Here is a 17,105-nt window from a genome sequence, read left to right as displayed (position 1 = left end):
AGAGGCCTGAAAGGCCTATGAAGCGGTATATAAGTCTACTGCTATTGCTATATTGCTTAGTGCCCGGCAAAGAAAAGGTAAAATAGTTGTAATAATGTGTGTACATTTCATATTCTTTTTCACTGCATTTACTTACTTATACATTGTTATATTATTTTGTAGAAATTTTGCATGCATTTTTGTCTTTTGTAGGCCACCTAAAGCCACACAATTTGGGATGGCTGGCCATATAAATGCACAAATGATTAATGTATATTTAAGCTACCTTTGTACCAGTATCAGTGTTAGATAAAATATATTTGTCCACTGCTGGGAAACAAGTATTTTTAAAAAATTAGGATTATTTCAAAGTTTGTGCATCAAACTTCTTAGGTCCTAGCTGTGCAGAATGAAATGCAATAAAATAGACTGAAGCAGGGCAGTATATCTAGATATGTTTAAAAAGACTCAAGTTGATAGTCCAACCATGAAATTGTCCCTTTTTACATAGGCACATACAATTCATTCAAAAAAGAGTCAAGATTTTGATCATCCAATTGGGGCTGCCGTTCTGACTTTTTTTTAACCTCTTCTGATGATAACTTGTCACTTAAGGAAGCAGAATATTTGTTTTCCAATAAATGTTACCTGTTAACAACTTTTAGTATATCACTATTAAGTTTTACATCAGGCATGAAGTTATAGTTGCATGAAGAGTTGGGCAATGACATTAATAATATGCTAGATTTAAGAACTAGTGTTTATATTTTATGATTTTTAAAAACTCTCTATACATCCACTCAAAGAATTCTGGGCCTCTGAGATTTATTCTAAGCTTTTTGAAAAGTCATTAAAGATTACACTAAAGCACAAGGCCAAACAAAAATCTGGGAGGAAAGGATTGCAAAATTAAAAATTCATATTACTTACATATGTAATATGAATTTCAACTAGAAAGCCAAACAATGCCAGAATGATCATACTAATGAGTTAAGATTTCACTGTATGTAACGTTAGGTATGATTATATGATACGATGATGATGATGCTGTTTGGAAAGTTGTAATATTTCAGGTCACAGTATTCATAGGAGATACAGGCTGGACTACCCATGATGCGACAGGAATAAAGACAACATGGCTTTGTAATTCTTCATATAGCATGGCACAGAAAAGGGAAATAATCAAGAAACTACTAAGGCTAAGGCACTGGAAGAGCTTCCTCATTTCTCTGCTTCTCTGTAATAAAGCTATTGCATTGAAGGTTGTCAATATTTTCCTAGCATAAATCCTAAAAGCTTTGGCTGTCTTGTGGTATTCTGGTTCATGACATTTCAATATTTCTTTGTCTTTTGTCCTTAAACAGCACAGCCATCCCATGCACTCTGGGTGTATTTTAGGCAAATGCTGCTGATTAAAGGATTTCCACGGAACTGAAAATTGCTTGGTTCATTAAATGTAACCATAGGTGGAAGCTCCACTTGACTGCATAAGAGTTAACAAGGGAAATTGTCGGTGTGAGCTGTTGCTTATTTCTTACACACTGGTCAGGCTTCTGAAACAAAACAAAATAATGCAATTCATTTAATATCTCCTGGAACGCCCAGGGCCCTCTTTTCTTCTAATCCCTGTCATATTTTTAAAAAGAGAGAATAGCACTGCAGGCACTTGTGCGTGAATGGTACCACACTGGAAGCCTTGAGCCTGACCAAATAAATAGACAGGGGACTGACATGCTTCAAATTTGTAAAGAAGGGAACTGACACTCTCTAAATTTAAAACTATCAGTAGGTGGGGTGGCCTTTGCTTGTGTGGCAGCTTCTACCCACCTTGATGCAGTCTCAGCCCTGAATTCTTTATAAAGGCAGCTGCCTTTGAAAAGCACAAGGGAAGATAAATCTGTGGTTGGGTTCACATATCACCATTTTGGGGGACTTTTTTTGGGGGGGGGAAGGGATTTTGGCTTCACATATGATATGAGCCTAACTGTTGTGATCAGCAAACTGTGTTACCTTTGAATCCAGCAATTACATGCTTTTTCATTTCTTGCTTTGACAACCTGAGTTAATACAAGCCATCACTAGGTGCTGTACGAATCCAATTAGATTTTTTGCCTCTATCCCCCCGTCCCCAACTCTGGCTCTGGCTCTAGGGGCCTTCCTAAGAGTACTACTAGTAAAAGGACATGGGTTTCCCATCAGGGTCAGCTGTTTGTTTTTGTTTTTTTGCTTCCCTCTATCCTTAGTGCTAGGAATAGTCTTTCCTATCCCCCCCCCTTCCTGGTGCTTCATTACCTATGGGCATCAGGAAATGAGCTGGCTTGAGAACAAGCCTACTTTATGACTTAGGAATTGGGCAAAAAGGAAGACCTGCTTCTATTGCCTGAAAGTGAGTGCTCTGAAAGTTTTTGCAGTTCTTTTCAAGGAAGGGTGGGGGTATGGACACGGACCCTAGATTCAATTGAATATGCTTCTGTTTCATGATTGATATTACAGTTAATACTATGTTGCTGAATATTTGTTAACTGACATTAACTAATCATATTCTTATTTGAATGTTGGTATGCTTTATATAATAATACGGAAATAAGGTAGATTGCTAAATCCATATTTCTTACATTTAAATTGCGCGAACCATCTTAAACACAATCTGCATGGGGAAAAATGTGGTGTCCAAATAAATGGACTATTACTTGGTTTATTTATTATACTGGCACCAACACATATCCCTGTCTGCCTCTTTCCAACACTTAATGGAGGCTTACATTTTTCACAGTATAGAATATTTTGCTGCCCTAAGAGTGCATATAAATGGATGCCATCAAAATTCAATATACTGATAAGAACAAGTAGACCTGAGAAAATTCATAAGGTTAATGCACATGCCAATGAGGTTTGTAGAGATGGTTGAAGAATTCAGTTTTTATGAATTCTTATATGATTGGCATTCCCTTCAAGGTTAAGTATCACTAAAATATTTTAAACCCAATTTGACACAAAATATATACTAAATATCTAGCTTCTCTCTACATTCTGTACGATACATTACATGTTTCTGTATAACCTCCTTTGTTTTAATTATGTTTCCTGCTGTTTGTAAAACAGCAATGCCCAAATTATGTTAAAGACAGATGGATTGTCCTGTCATACAGATTGGAAGGGGAAAGGTGATTTGGAGGTGGATGCTCATATAGCACCTGTCAGCAGCTCCTAAAAACTTATTTATTTAATTTACTTATGTTAAAACATTTGTATAGGCACCTATCTTGAAAAAATTATGGGTGGCTTACAACCAATAAAATGTAAAATCCAACACTGATAAAACTAAAAAGAGAAAATCTGATGCGGCAACCAGCCTTCCATGATGCAAGCCACATTCTCATCCCACATTGACCTCACTCTATCTCAACACCTGGAAGAAGAGTCAAGTTTTAAATGTGCTCTGGAAGGATAGAAGGGTTGGGGTCTGTCACATCTCAGAGGAAGAGTATTCCATAGGGTGGGGGTTGCAATAGAAAAGGTGCATTTCCAAGGACCCACAAGATAGCAGATGTCCTCGGTGGAATGGATAGATAACCCAGGGAGAAAGTGATCTTGAGGAAACCCAGTCCCACACCATGTAAGTCTTTTAAAGGTAATAGCCTGCACCTTAAATTACCCCTGGAGTTAGTGCAGTTCATTTAACATGGGTATGACGTGGGTAGAAATCTAGGAATTTACATTGCTGCACTCTCGATTAGTTGTAATTTTTAGATGGTTTTCAAGGGCAGGTCCATGTTGTAATCCAAATGGCAAGTGAACAAAATGAGCAAGGCCTCCCAGACCAGGAAAGATACAATTGCTGCACAAGAGAATTTTGTACAATGGTTCCCATAGCCATGGCTGCAATCTTCTCATCAAACAATAGCTGCAAGTCCAGGAGAACCTGCACATTGTGTGCTTGGGGACATGAAACCCCAGCCAGAGTTCAAAATGACATGTCCCCACCACCAGGCATCAAAACCCCCATAGTGCTGAGTCAAAGTTAGTTCCCTCCTATCCAGATTCTCATAAACTCCAGGCACTTGTTCAGCATCATAATAGCATCACAACAGCAACATGGCTGTTATGTAATCTGGCTTTCCCTTGGACTTTACTTGTCATAAGGTTGCAAAAGGAAGGTTGTAGAAGGTTGCAAAACATGATCTTGGGACACTACAACCATCATAAATATGAATCAGTTGCCAAGTTTCTGAATTTTGATCACATGACCATGAGGATGCTGCAATGGCCACAGGTATAAAATAATGGTCCCAAATCACTTTTTTCAGTGCTTTTGTAACTCTGAACTGTCACTAAACAGTTTCAACTCAAGGACTACTTGTATGTGCTCATTCTCCAAATAATATTTCTTTAATAAATCTAGAAGAGCTGTTTCTTCTATTTGGATAAATGAAGCTATATTAGCAGTGCTTCAAAGGGAATGACTTTGCATGAGATGGAAAGCCCATTTCTCTCTAGATGCTTTCTATGTGAAATCCACCCTAGTCAATATGACAAATAGCCAAGAACGGTGGGAATTGTGAAAAAACAGCATCAGAGAATCATACATTTTTCATGTATTTCCAAAAATCTCAACCATTACTCTCTATAGAAGCAAACCTAGGCTTTTGTTGAAAAGCTTCCTCTTTATACTTTTATTTTGTTGCTATCAGAGATACAAAATTTAGAAGAAGGAAGAACAGGTGGTGGTAGTATAGTAATACAGACGAATAAGCATTATTATGCTGGAGTGCTTATATTCAGATTTCTGTGATTGAATTATTTCATGTATCCATGAAACTAAAACCCCAGTGAAATACAGAGAAAGAGAATAATACAATATGTGGAATTACATCATACTGCTACCTAGAAAGCAAAATCAGGAAGACAGATTCAGTCACATTATTCTTGTCACAGTGGTGATCAAAATGCATAAAGGTAGGTTGTTGAATACTCTGTCATTTAACCATTCAACACTTGTCAAGGAATCTTTCTTTGAGAATATTAGCTTTTGTATTTTTAAGAATCATTGTTTATGGAATTAAAAATAACTCTGGTGGAAGATGGATGGTTAAAAAGTATGAAATTTAAACAAAACAAAACAAACTTTATAGAACTAGTAAAATGTCATTCAAAGGCATTCTCTTTTGAAACTTGGCACTTTGCATGAATGTAATATATAGTGATGATACATGTTGCATATAATACTTTTTTTTAAAAATGCCTTTGAATCATTTCTGATTCCTGGGGACTGCCTGGGCAAGTCAATATTGTTTCCTTGGCAACATTTTCAGAAGTGGTTTGTAATTGCCTTCTTTCTAGGGCTGAGAAAGAGGGACTGGCCCAAGGTCACCCAGCTGGCTTTGTGGCTAAGTCAGAGCTAGGTTTCTAGATTCTAACTTACTAATATTTACAATAAAAATTTCTGATAACATTTTTTGGTAAAACAGGTAATGGAAGAACAACAGACTGCAATTGTGCCGCTTATTACTTTAGCACTTATTACTAGCACTATAGTGCTAGTCGTAACTTATAAAGCCCTTCATGGTATTGGACCTGGGTACTTGAGAGACTGCCTGCTGCTAATTACCTCCCACAGAGCCATTAGATCGCACAGGGTCGGCCTCCTCCGGGTTCCATCCACCAGCCAATGCCATCTGGCTACGACCCGGGGAGGGCCTTCTCTGTTGCAGCTCCGGCCCTTTGGAATGAACTCCCCGCGGAGATTCGGACCCTCACCCCTCTCCAGGCCTTCCGGAAAGCCGTCAAAACCTGGCTGTGCCGGCAGGCCTGGGGTTGATGAGTTCCCCTCCCCTCTCGACTTGTATGGCTGTATGACTCTTGTGTATTTTAATTACGTGTATTGTGTTTGTATCCCCTTTCCCCTTTTGAGTTGTTCGCCGCCCTGAGTCCCTCCCGGAGAAGGGCGGCATACAAATAAATTAAATCTACAATCTACAATTTCACTTCAGCATTTATTTTATGATCCTACAAGACAAACACCTACTACTGCTAACTGAAATTATTTTGGTGTGTGTTTGTGTGTGTTTGTGTGTTTGTGTGTTATTATGACTATTTAAATAGAAACTAATAAATATTAGCATAATGTTTATTTTACACTGCCCTTTTCTTCCCAGTAATTCATACATTGTATACTTGAATGAAATTCTATTTTTTTTTTTTTTTTGCTGAACAGTAAATGCTTTAGGGACACATTTATTGTTGATTAGGGCTACATTGTTGAAAAGGGCTGTGAGGATGAAGGACTGATGGGCCTCCACATTAAAGCAGCTCCAAAACGCTTATTCTCATATGAGTACTTGAAACAATTTTTGCTGTACTGCCATCATTATGTACAAAGATGTGGTGGCACTGGCTGGGGAATTGATAATCAAGCAAGCTGTGACTGATCCCCTTGGGCAAGTATTGCTCAACTCGAAAATAATAATAGTTTCTTGCTTCAGTCTTTGGGATTTTCTCTTTCTCTTTGCTGAAATACTTAATGTGTTGGATTGATTTTTAGAAAGCAGGAGTCTGCTGGCTGAAAGGATAACATGTTTCAGTGCTGATTACAAATGGGCATTTATCATTCAACATTTGTTTGGCATCATTACCAGATAGACAGTTGGGCCCATTGTTGTCAATAAAGAAGAATATTTTTATGAAGTTTAAGAACACAGGAACAAAAAGAAGATTCTCTCATTAAAAGGAGCTTCCTGTGGAATAACAAGCAGTACCAGGAACAGTAGACTGACTGGTCTTTCATCAATTATCGTCATTATATAGCCATTTAAGTGAAACAATACTTATATGAAGACATTAAGGGGAAAGCTTTGATTTTTTTTGTGGGGAGAAATAACAGCAACTTTATTAAACGCTGTTCATTATGTGGGATGTGATTGTGCCAAGCCACCTTTCTTCTACATAGGGGATTAATTTTTTTTACATTTTTATTTTCTTCTAAATAATGGAAATAATAATAATAACTGTGGTTGATAAGAAGAAAGTGTGGATAATGGATGTGGCAATACCAGGAACTAGTAGAAGGGGAAGACATTGAGTAACCAATTTTGAAAAGCAAAGTTTATGGCATTAACCAACCAGGGTGGTTATTGACACTTAGAAAACCTGTTCATAACAAAATCTCCACCTGTCAATTGCAAAGGCCACACTGATTAGATCTACAAATAAACTAAACTGGTATATTATGACATTTTGGGAAGAACTTGGTGGATATGAAGGCCAAAACCAGCTAAAAAACTAGAAGATGTGGCTTTGTTGTAAACAGACATTAATAATAACTACAGAGTAGAAGAGAAAGAAGTAGAAAAAAGAAATCACACAATACAACGGCCTGCAAATTGAAGTAGAACAATTGTGGAAAAAGAAAATGAAGTTAGTGCTAATAGTAATAGATGTCTAGGTTGCAATGCCAAAACATCTGGAGCATCACTTGAACACTAAGTCATTTGCAAAGGTCAGCTTTACTTGCAGCATCTTCTATCCTGCCCCAATATGTTTAACACCATCAAGCATCAACATCTGTCTGTATTAGGTCATTAGGAAGAACTTAATATATGGATTCAAATTCTAAATCCAGTATAAAGATCTGGTTGACTGTGTGACAAATCATCACCACCACCATCATCCCTTTAACCCCATAAAACAAGAAAATCTGCCTACCAAAGGTCATTGAGAAGGTCTCAATGTGTGGTTAAAAATGCCAAATCCAGTCTAAACTGGTTGATTATGTGACAAATTATAATAATAATGTCACATTACAGAAGAAATGTGCATTTTAAACACTTATGAGATAAGTTTAACATTTTTTTTCTATTTTTAGCACAGCACCAGCAGATAGCAATGATTCCGATTTGCTCGTAGGGTCGGTTTAAGCCCTCCGGAGGCTTCAGGGACCTTCATAAGGCTTCCCTGAAGCCTCCGGAGGACTAAAAAGGACCCTATGAGCAAACCGGAAATGACCTTTGAAGGTCCCTGAAGTCTACGGAGGGCTTAAACCGACCCTATGAGCAAACCAGAACTCTGTTCCCAAACTTTCTGTTTGCCCATAGGGCCGTTTTTTTGCACTTTGGAGGCTTCAGGGAAGCTCCTGAAGCTTTTGGAGGGCCTCTGGGAGGCTCTTTTTGCCCTCCCCAGGCTCCTATAAAGCCTCTGGAGCCTGGGGAGGGCAAAAAATGGCTTTAAAAAAGGCTGAACTTAGCTGGCCAGCGTGTGCATGCACGCTGGCCAGCTGACAGGGCAATGCCTTGTGTGCCCTGACAAATAGCTCTGTGTGCCACCTGTGCAGGCGTGCAATAGGTTCACCATCCCAGGTCTAGCATGTGATCATGTAGCAATCAAACCACAAAGAACTCTATTCTGCAGCATTAGCAGAATCAGAGATCCAGCCAAAACAAAAGATTGCCTTGCTGAATGCCTACATGCTGTCAAATTTAGTTTATCAGCCTCATAGTTATTACAATTTATTCTGTTGTCTGAGCTTAAAATGTCACTGGGAATTTATTAATATGGTACTACTTCTGATAAGGGCATATTAAAGGTTATAGAAATAATATATTATCGGAGACTAAGTGTGTACATCACTCGGCATGCATTCTTTATCAGTAATAGTTCATTTATGAAATATATATAATCATATTACCTAAATTGTTTCTTAAGAAGTGTGTATGCGTGCATACATGCATGTTTATGAATATTCTGATGAACTTTGTGAATGGTACATCCCAATTACATGTTGATTTTTACTGCCGCTGAAGAATGTAATTTTATTTGACACGACAAAATGAATGAACAACATAAGTATTTCAATAAAAAGGTCTCTCAAATCTGTTTTATAGGCATAGTTTTTAAGCAATGCTATTTTTGAGTCTTTAAGTCAATTCTTCCAAGGCTATTTGGCTGTGGGTGTTTGGACCACTCAAATCTGAGGATATTACATCTTTGATCTTGGAACAGGGTAGCATTTCCTCATTTAATCTTCTTAACATGATCTTTGTGTCTTTCTGGGTTTGTCAGTCAGTCATGCCTTAGTCAACTCATGGTCTGAGTACTGTGCTATTTGACTATTGTAACAACTTCTACATGGGCTTTCTCTTGAAGACCACTTGGTTCAGAATTGTGTGGTGGAAGAAGTAATGGGCATGTACCTCTGCTTCACAAGCTGTATCAGGTGCCAGTTAGCTTCCTTGTGAGGTTCAAGATGTTGATTGTTACTTGTAGGGCCCTACATGGCATAGGACCCAGTTATTTGAGGCACCACCTGTTTTCCAAAACATCTACCCACCTAATTCAATCCTGCAGAGTTGGCATGTTCTGTATTCCTTCAATTAAAAATAGCAATAGGACTTAGATTTATATACTGCTTCACAGTGCTTCACAGTCCTCTCTAAGTGGTCTACAGAGTCAGCATATTGCCCCCAACAATCTGGGGCTTCATTTTACCAACCTTGGAAGAATGGAAGGCTGAATCAACCTTGAGCCTATGAGATTCGAACTTCCAAATTGCAGCCAGCTGGCAGTCAGCAGAAATAGCCTGCACTATTGCATTCTTACCACTGCGCCACCATGGCTTTTAATCTCATCTGTTGGGACTCTGGAAGCACATCTTCTCTGTAACAGTAACTGCCCTTTGGAATGAGGTTCCCCACACATTGTAAATGCCCGCCCATTCTGTTGTTGTTTAGAAGAACCATGAGGCCTTGGTTGTTCACCCTTTTTGGCTCTTCAATTTTTACAATTTTTCTGAATCTCTTCTAGTTCTGCATCCTTGAGCATTTTATTTCTGGTAATAAATCTCTATTGGTCTGCTAATTGATGTTGAGTAATATTTAAGTCTGGATGAATTCTTTTCCAATGTTCAAACATTCACTTTAAATATCCCTGTTGGTATATTTAACAACCAAAATATGTTGGTTCCATTTTATAATAGGAGGCCATAATGGTGCAATTTTCAAGCACTGTATAATTTTATCTTGTCTGTGATTGTTGTTCTTCCAGTAATGCTACAGGGCTAGGACCTTTTTACCCAGCCACATCTGCTGAGCTCTGCTGCCCCTTGTTGAGAGATACCTAGGAACTAACATCTGTTATGACCCATCCTTAGCAAGCAATGATAAGCTGCTTACTTGCAAGTACAAACAAACTTCTTTTCAAAGGGTAGGAGCAGCCTTTTATTCATGTGGAAAAAAAATGTAATTAGTTCCAACAGCTTGCTGTATCTGAAAAGTGAATGGTTGTCTGTCTGCCCCTCCCAAACCTCTACTATATATTTCCCAGCCAGGGAGGGGCTGCCTAGTGTCCACATCTACTTTTCCTTGAGGGCTGGCTTATTGCTCAACTCTCTTTTCCTCTCTATAAATACCCACATCTGGGATGGGCCCCATCTGTTCCTTCCTCTCACTCAGCTCAGGCTCCGAATACAGCTGCCTCTCCACCCGGGAAAGACCCCAGTTCTGCTTCTGCCTCTGCTGCTGTTTCCAGAGTCTTCCAAAGGCTCTGGAGTTGCCCAGGGTCTCCCTCAATCTCCTCCTCATCTGATTCTGCAGCTAGCTCTGCTGGCAGCCAATGGGCCACAACAACATCTGATGCAATCCTTGTTGACCTGGGTGAGAACCAATGCAGTATAAATTTCTTTTTCCTGTTCCGCCCCCCTCCCCCCATATTTAATGGGTTGACACATATTGTGCTAAGACTTGTTTGGTATTAGGTGATCCTTCAAGTAGGATACAAAGTGCCAGCACAGTTCTCAACCTCATCAGATTATTATGGTTTATCACACAGTCAGTTGGAGTGGCATTTTTATCCACCTATTGAGTTATCTTCAAAAAGTCCTTTTTTTAGTTCCACTATGAAGGAGGCATACAAAGAACTAGGCATTTCAGCTCTATTGTATTTTAGGTTTAGGTTTTTTCTGTAATGAGTGGCTACTCTGGAATATAGGACAGGTGCCAGTTTTGAATAAATCATCCCAATATAGGTAGGATTGGAGTTAGAGACTAGGGCTGAATTAACCCATCCAGGAGTGTTTTGATCATTGTCTATCAGTTCAGAAGTTAATATAATCACTGGCAGATAAAATCTATTTGACATGCTAACCAGAAAGCCAGGTTATGTTATTGTTTTATACTGTTTTTAAATTCTGGGGCTTTTGACCAAAAGTCTTCAAATATTTCATTAAAGAATCCAGAAGTAAGCAGTTGTATTTTTCATTCTCTATTGCCAAGCCAGTTTCTCACTAACAAGATAATGTACAAAGTATTGTCAAGTGCTTGTCTGCACTGCTCTTAACATGAACTAGCATTAACATTTAATAAGTCTTGCAAGGTTCCAAGAGTCAGTCTGTATTTGTTGTTGAGTCTGGAATGCTGCCTTGGCTAACCATCTTTTTTTAATTCCTCTTTCCTTAATTCCAACAAAATTTGCAATATGATTAACAACTTTTATAACCCAAATATTCAATGTATTATCAACCCAATTCATAAATGGCAATCATATTATTTTCTGGGAAACAATAGTGAGCTTAGTATATCTCACTTTTTATCAAATATGCATAGGATTGACCTGCTAGAATACAAGGATAGTAAAATTCACTAAGAAATCTGATACTTAATTGAACAGATTAAACTCACCAGTCTTGTGTTTTGGACTCTCTTGTCCTGGAAGGCATGGGCAAGGCCCTTCACATCGAGCTACAATATTTTTGCCAGATGTGCAGGCATGAAATTCCAACTTGCACTGTAAACACAACAAAACACAGTTTATTTCATATAAAATTGGAATGGGACACAGATGTGAAAATAAACATTACCATCAGAATAGAATCTTGAGAGTAAGTTTTTGTGGTCTGACTTCCAATTACTTGTGGTACTCATTAATGCTTCTTCCTATGCCCATATAACACCAATAGTTGACTCCCAATTGCATCTGAGTGCAATTCAAGGTGCCTAGTTATTTTCTCTAAGCCCTGCATGGCATAGAGTTTCAGTACTTGAAAGGCCACCTTTTTTCAGGAGTATCTGCCCTCCCTACAAGCTCTGATAGAAGAGGTTTACTCCAGGTACCTTCATTGAAACAATTAATCTTGTGGGAAACAGGATGCATGCCTTCTATCTTATGGAGCAACCTTCCTCTTGACATATAAAGACTTCCACGACCTGACTCTTTCCCTGGGAAATGGTACTTTGGTGACCTGATTGGATGAGGGTGGCACTGCTGTTTGAATGACCATCTACTTCTATCATTTCTGTTCGTAAGATATCCATTATAACTTAATATTCTTTTCATTATGCTTTATCACCTTGGTTGAGTTGGAGGGCTATATAAATGTTTTAAGTAAGTAAGTGAGTATGTATGAGTATGTAAACTTGGTTTTAAGAGATTATTAAAACTCACAACCCAAAATATAGGCAGGAACAGAATACACATACTTATTTAGTAAAAATGTAAATAAAACAATTAGCTAGATTTCATTAGTCTCTTCTTAAATATTTAGAAATCACAGTCCATCAACAAATTTTGAAAGGATTCTTAAGGATTTGGTCACCTTGGATAACAGGATGAACTTCCCAGTTGTTTGTTTAACTCTTTTTCCCTAGATAAAAAACTTTGTACAAGCTGTCTATTATGACCACCACCACCCCACAACAAATGACATAAATTAGCCACTTTTAGAGAGAAAGCATAGGCTAGAAAACTATATTTGGAAGTTGTTAGAATGTTCATGACTGAGAGAGACATGATAACAAGGTCAGCCAATGAATAGGCATAGCAACAAAGTTAGCCAATGGGGGCTGAAACAGTTAGGGGCCAGGGCGTGCAAAGAGTCTGTACAAAGAATTGAAACAGAAACTTAAGACTCTATCTGCTTTGAACTCTGAAATGAAACTAACTGTTCTCTCCTGTTTGTATGCTGCTTGTAACTTCCACCACATTGAAAGAATCTACTATTGGTATTGTACATTTATTCATCTGTTATTATGTATATAAAGAAGTTAATGAATCCAGCTGAATCAGTTTTCTGTGTGTGCTTTCTGGATTTGATTTTTCTGCAACAAATTCTGACAAAAGTGAGTAATTTAGTAATTTTAAAGCATGTCTATTTGAATTCCCAAACAAGATTCTATATCTTAGTGATAGTGCTGAATCCATGCTTACAACTGTTGTGCAGGAACCAAAGCAAAGTAAGTATGTCAGGTAAATCAATCATTAAACCAGTGAAGCACCGTGTGTTTTGCAAAAATTATGTTTTTTGCTTTGTATTCTACTACAATAAAAAAGCAGAATGAATGAAGCAGAAGGTTGCTGTGAGATTAATGCCTCCTACTTTGAAAATGCCAGAAATAGCTTGCTGCTGCTTGTGTGTATTTTTGTAAGCGAGTTCACCTCCCCAGGCTTTAATCTAGTAGCGGGAGACCGTTTATTCTTTGACAACATTCTATCCCAAAGATGTTATCTCCTAGGTGCTTTCTGGACTTCAGAGGACTCTGAGGACTCTGCAAACTCCATATGCTATTCTGCTCTTCAGTTTTGGAATATTTATGGATATAGCTTGCTATCTGCTTTGATGCTATTTTCTTTTTCTTTACACATGTAAGAACCACATGCAAAACAGGGGTGGGTTCCGGCAGGCACTACTGCTGGTTCGCTCGTGTGCACGGCGAGCATGCATGCTTTGTACACAGATGCGCGCATGTGCAGTGCAATAAAAATTGTTCTGTGCATGCACAGAAGCTAAAAACAAGATGGAGAGAACCAGAGCCGGAAAACAGTTCAGCGGGTGTGGCAGGCCTGGGTTGCTGCCAGTTCCGTCGAAACTGTCTGAACCGGTAGGAACCCATCACTGATGTAAATCCCACATGCGACTGTGGCATTGTGGGTACTTGGATTCTAGTCAAAAGAAGACGATAATTCAAATTATAAAACAACTGTGGCTGACAAGGTAAAGAGTGTATAGAAAAACTCAGATCCAAATATAAGTTAAAAACAAAAGGATTGTGATAAAATGTCTGAAGAATAATAAAAAAAGAAAATCCCACCCTCACCCCTTCTCAGTCAGTTTCAGTGTCAAGATCATCAGTTTCTTTTAAAGCAAATTTTGTTGGATCAAAGCATCAGTCATATATACATTTCAATTGCACAACCATGCAAAGAATGGAATGGAATAAATTATTTATTGGCCAAGTGTAATTAGACACGTAAGGGATTTGTCTCTGGTGAATAAGTTTTCTGTGTACATACAAACAACAAAGTAATATAATCATAGGATACCAATAGGAGAGGTATTAAAAAATGAGAGGCATAATAGTAATACAGCCCTACTTCATAGGTAAATATTGTTATAATTTAAGAAGATTATTAGCTAAAATACTCCAAAACAAGTTTTTAAGAATTTAAAAAAATGGAAATTCCAATGAATGAATTTATGAATTGCAGAATGGTCTTTTGGTGGATATTTTGTATGGATATTTATTTTGATAACTGCTACCAAATGTAGCCTTTCTCTTCCAGGAAATATTAGCAAAATTATACAGAAAACTCTGCTGCCAGCTTGTGGTAGCCCAGAACCTTTCAGTCCAGAAATGATATTTGGGTAGCTATTTGAGAATGATCTCTAGATTTTGGAGAGATAATAATGGTTGTAGCTGCATGAGAAACAGAGCTTACATTATTCATCATTAATTATAATGTAATGTTATTGTATATGTTATTGAAGCATATTTTCTTAGAAATCTTTGAAGGTGTATCTGACTTACAATTTTATGTCTATGAATATGGTTAAAGAAATAGCTTGATCTGAAAAAAAAACCCTCTTTGTTGAAAACAAATTAGACACTTCAGATATTCTGATGATGCTATGATTTATTGTTTTAGTCTGGCATGATCTTTTCTTGTTCTTGTTTCTAATAAAATTGTATATATTGTTTTATTAAGCTATCAGTTGAAGTATTTTTAATTGAAGCAGACTGGATCCACAGTAGAAATCATGTAATACCTTGAGTTACAGTCTCTTTGATGTGCCAGTAAGCTGCTGTAGAAAACCACTAGCTCTGTATTTCCAAAATAGTCTGGATTTGCTTATTCTACAGCCATGGATTCAGATAATAAAATCTACAGAGTTAATTCTAAATGTTCCTTTTTGCATGGAATGGCTAGTGGCACTTAATAAAAATCATCTCTGGAGGCAGGAAAAGTTTTCAACGAAGATTATGCCTTCACGAGCTGCAATTCCAAACAAACATCCTACTCATGCCACCCACAGCTTTGTCACCAGGAACGAGAATTCAGCTATGAGGCAGATGTTTCCAGCACTTATTCTGTCAGAACATCTTGTTTAGCCATTATAAATGAGAAAGAAAAGGTCAGGATCCTGGCTTGGTTTGTGTCTATTTTCAGACGACTGATTTGGTGCTAGCCAATTCTCAACCAAATTTAAAGTACTATAACAAAGTCAGATAATTGTGTGGAAGGTGGATGTGCGGGCACCAGGTCTGGTCTCATTGTTTTAATTCTCCATGCATATATACCCATCGAACATGGTGTGAGCAAATACTATACATTAGATTGTAATAGCTTGAATACCAGCCACTAGAGTTCAGAATCCAGCGACACACCGTTTTGAAGCTTACAGTGTCTTATTGAAATCACGCTCCAAAGTCATTTTCCCTGGAGGCAGCATTGGGACCATATAGCAAGTCATCCCAACTGCTTGCCCATATTGTCAGCCTTACCAGGAGCTCATTTTTGCAGCCTTTTCAGTGGCTCTTAGGTAACAAAAAATTCTTCCACCTAATAAATGTTCTCAATGTCTTTTGTAAAGATGTGGTAAATTTCCTTTATTATGGCAGCTATCCTAATGTGTATTGTTTTCCTAGACGGTTAAATGCTGCTAGCCTGAAGCATAAATATGAACCAAGAAGGGAGTTTTTAATGTGTATTCATTTACACAATAGTCAATAATGGTCTTATGTGTCAATCAACATTTAGTTACTTATAAAGTTGGTACTTCTAGCCTAATCAGCAGTAAAATTCAGAAAGGCAAATAATACCCATTCTAGAAAACAAATGCAACACACACATTTCCCAGATGGTTAAACACATATTATACAGTAAACACTGAATGTCATTTAGGTGGTCTTGGCCACCACTACTGGCAGATTTAATGTCAATTAATATTAATAACCATGATTCATATTCAGCCAGAGAATCCTGCTGTTCATTAGATCATTTATTAAAAAGTATAATTCTAGTTGTATATGTTTCTCCTTAAATGAAAAGACATAAAGTTAACTGGCTAAATGTTTCTTTCCTTTGCAAAAAGGTAAATTCACCTTCATCAATAACAATGAAGAACCAAGAGCAAATAAATTGTTGAGACTAGTTTATTCACCCTATTTGCCAGTCATTACTCCACAAAAATAATCAAGAAATCTAGACACAAGACACTTAAAAATTGATGAAACTATTACAGCAATAAAGTAGAAGGATATCAACTAAAAGCCTGGGATCAAGACATTCAGTAAGAGGAGCATCAAAATCTATATGTTTAAGGTTGCTAGCTACTCAAATAACTCATGTTAAATTCATTTCTAAATATTCTTGCTTTGAAATAGCAGGTACCACATAAGTGAAACAGCACTAGTTTTTTTTTAAAAAAAATTCATCCTTGTGAGTTTATTTTATAAAAACTTGTTTTTTAATTCTGCAGTTTGTTAAAAAGCTAGCTGTCTTGTTTCCTACAGTGCTGTATTCTATAAAAAACACCAAACCACATTAAAAGTACAAACACCTTAACAGGAAGATTTATAATGATAAGCCCATAGAATGTTGTCAGACAATGCTTCAATACAAATCAACAAAATCTTCTTCTCTAAGGAATGCCTGAATCTCTAAATGATTAGGAGAAGAAAGGTTTAGAGAGAAAAACATCCAAACATTCTTATCCCTTATTTCAAAATATATATTTTTATTGATCAGATAAGAGGGAAACATCATTACTTTTTAAAAGAGGACAACTATAGAAAGCAGAAGTATATCCATTGAAATACATTATGTATTCAGTGCAAAATTCTGTATATGAGAGATTTTTCAAA

The 17,105-nt window shown here is 37.4% G+C and overlaps 1 protein-coding gene across 1 annotated transcript in view; it reads right to left on the bottom strand.

Annotated features, from left to right (window-relative positions):
* SPOCK1 (SPARC (osteonectin), cwcv and kazal like domains proteoglycan 1) overlaps window positions 1–17,105 on the bottom strand; it is a 469,310-nt gene that overhangs the window by 104,814 nt on the left and 347,391 nt on the right. The window contains exon 6 of the mRNA XM_032208795.1: window positions 11,646–11,751. Coding sequence (XP_032064686.1) covers window positions 11,646–11,751 — 106 coding nt within the window. The remainder of the gene's footprint in view (window positions 1–11,645; window positions 11,752–17,105) is intronic.

Source organism: Thamnophis elegans, chromosome 2 (assembly GCF_009769535.1).
Source record: "Thamnophis elegans isolate rThaEle1 chromosome 2, rThaEle1.pri, whole genome shotgun sequence".
In the NCBI taxonomy this organism is placed as follows: domain Eukaryota; kingdom Metazoa; phylum Chordata; class Lepidosauria; order Squamata; family Colubridae; genus Thamnophis; species Thamnophis elegans.
This window is presented reverse-complemented; position numbering and strand designations above follow the sequence as displayed.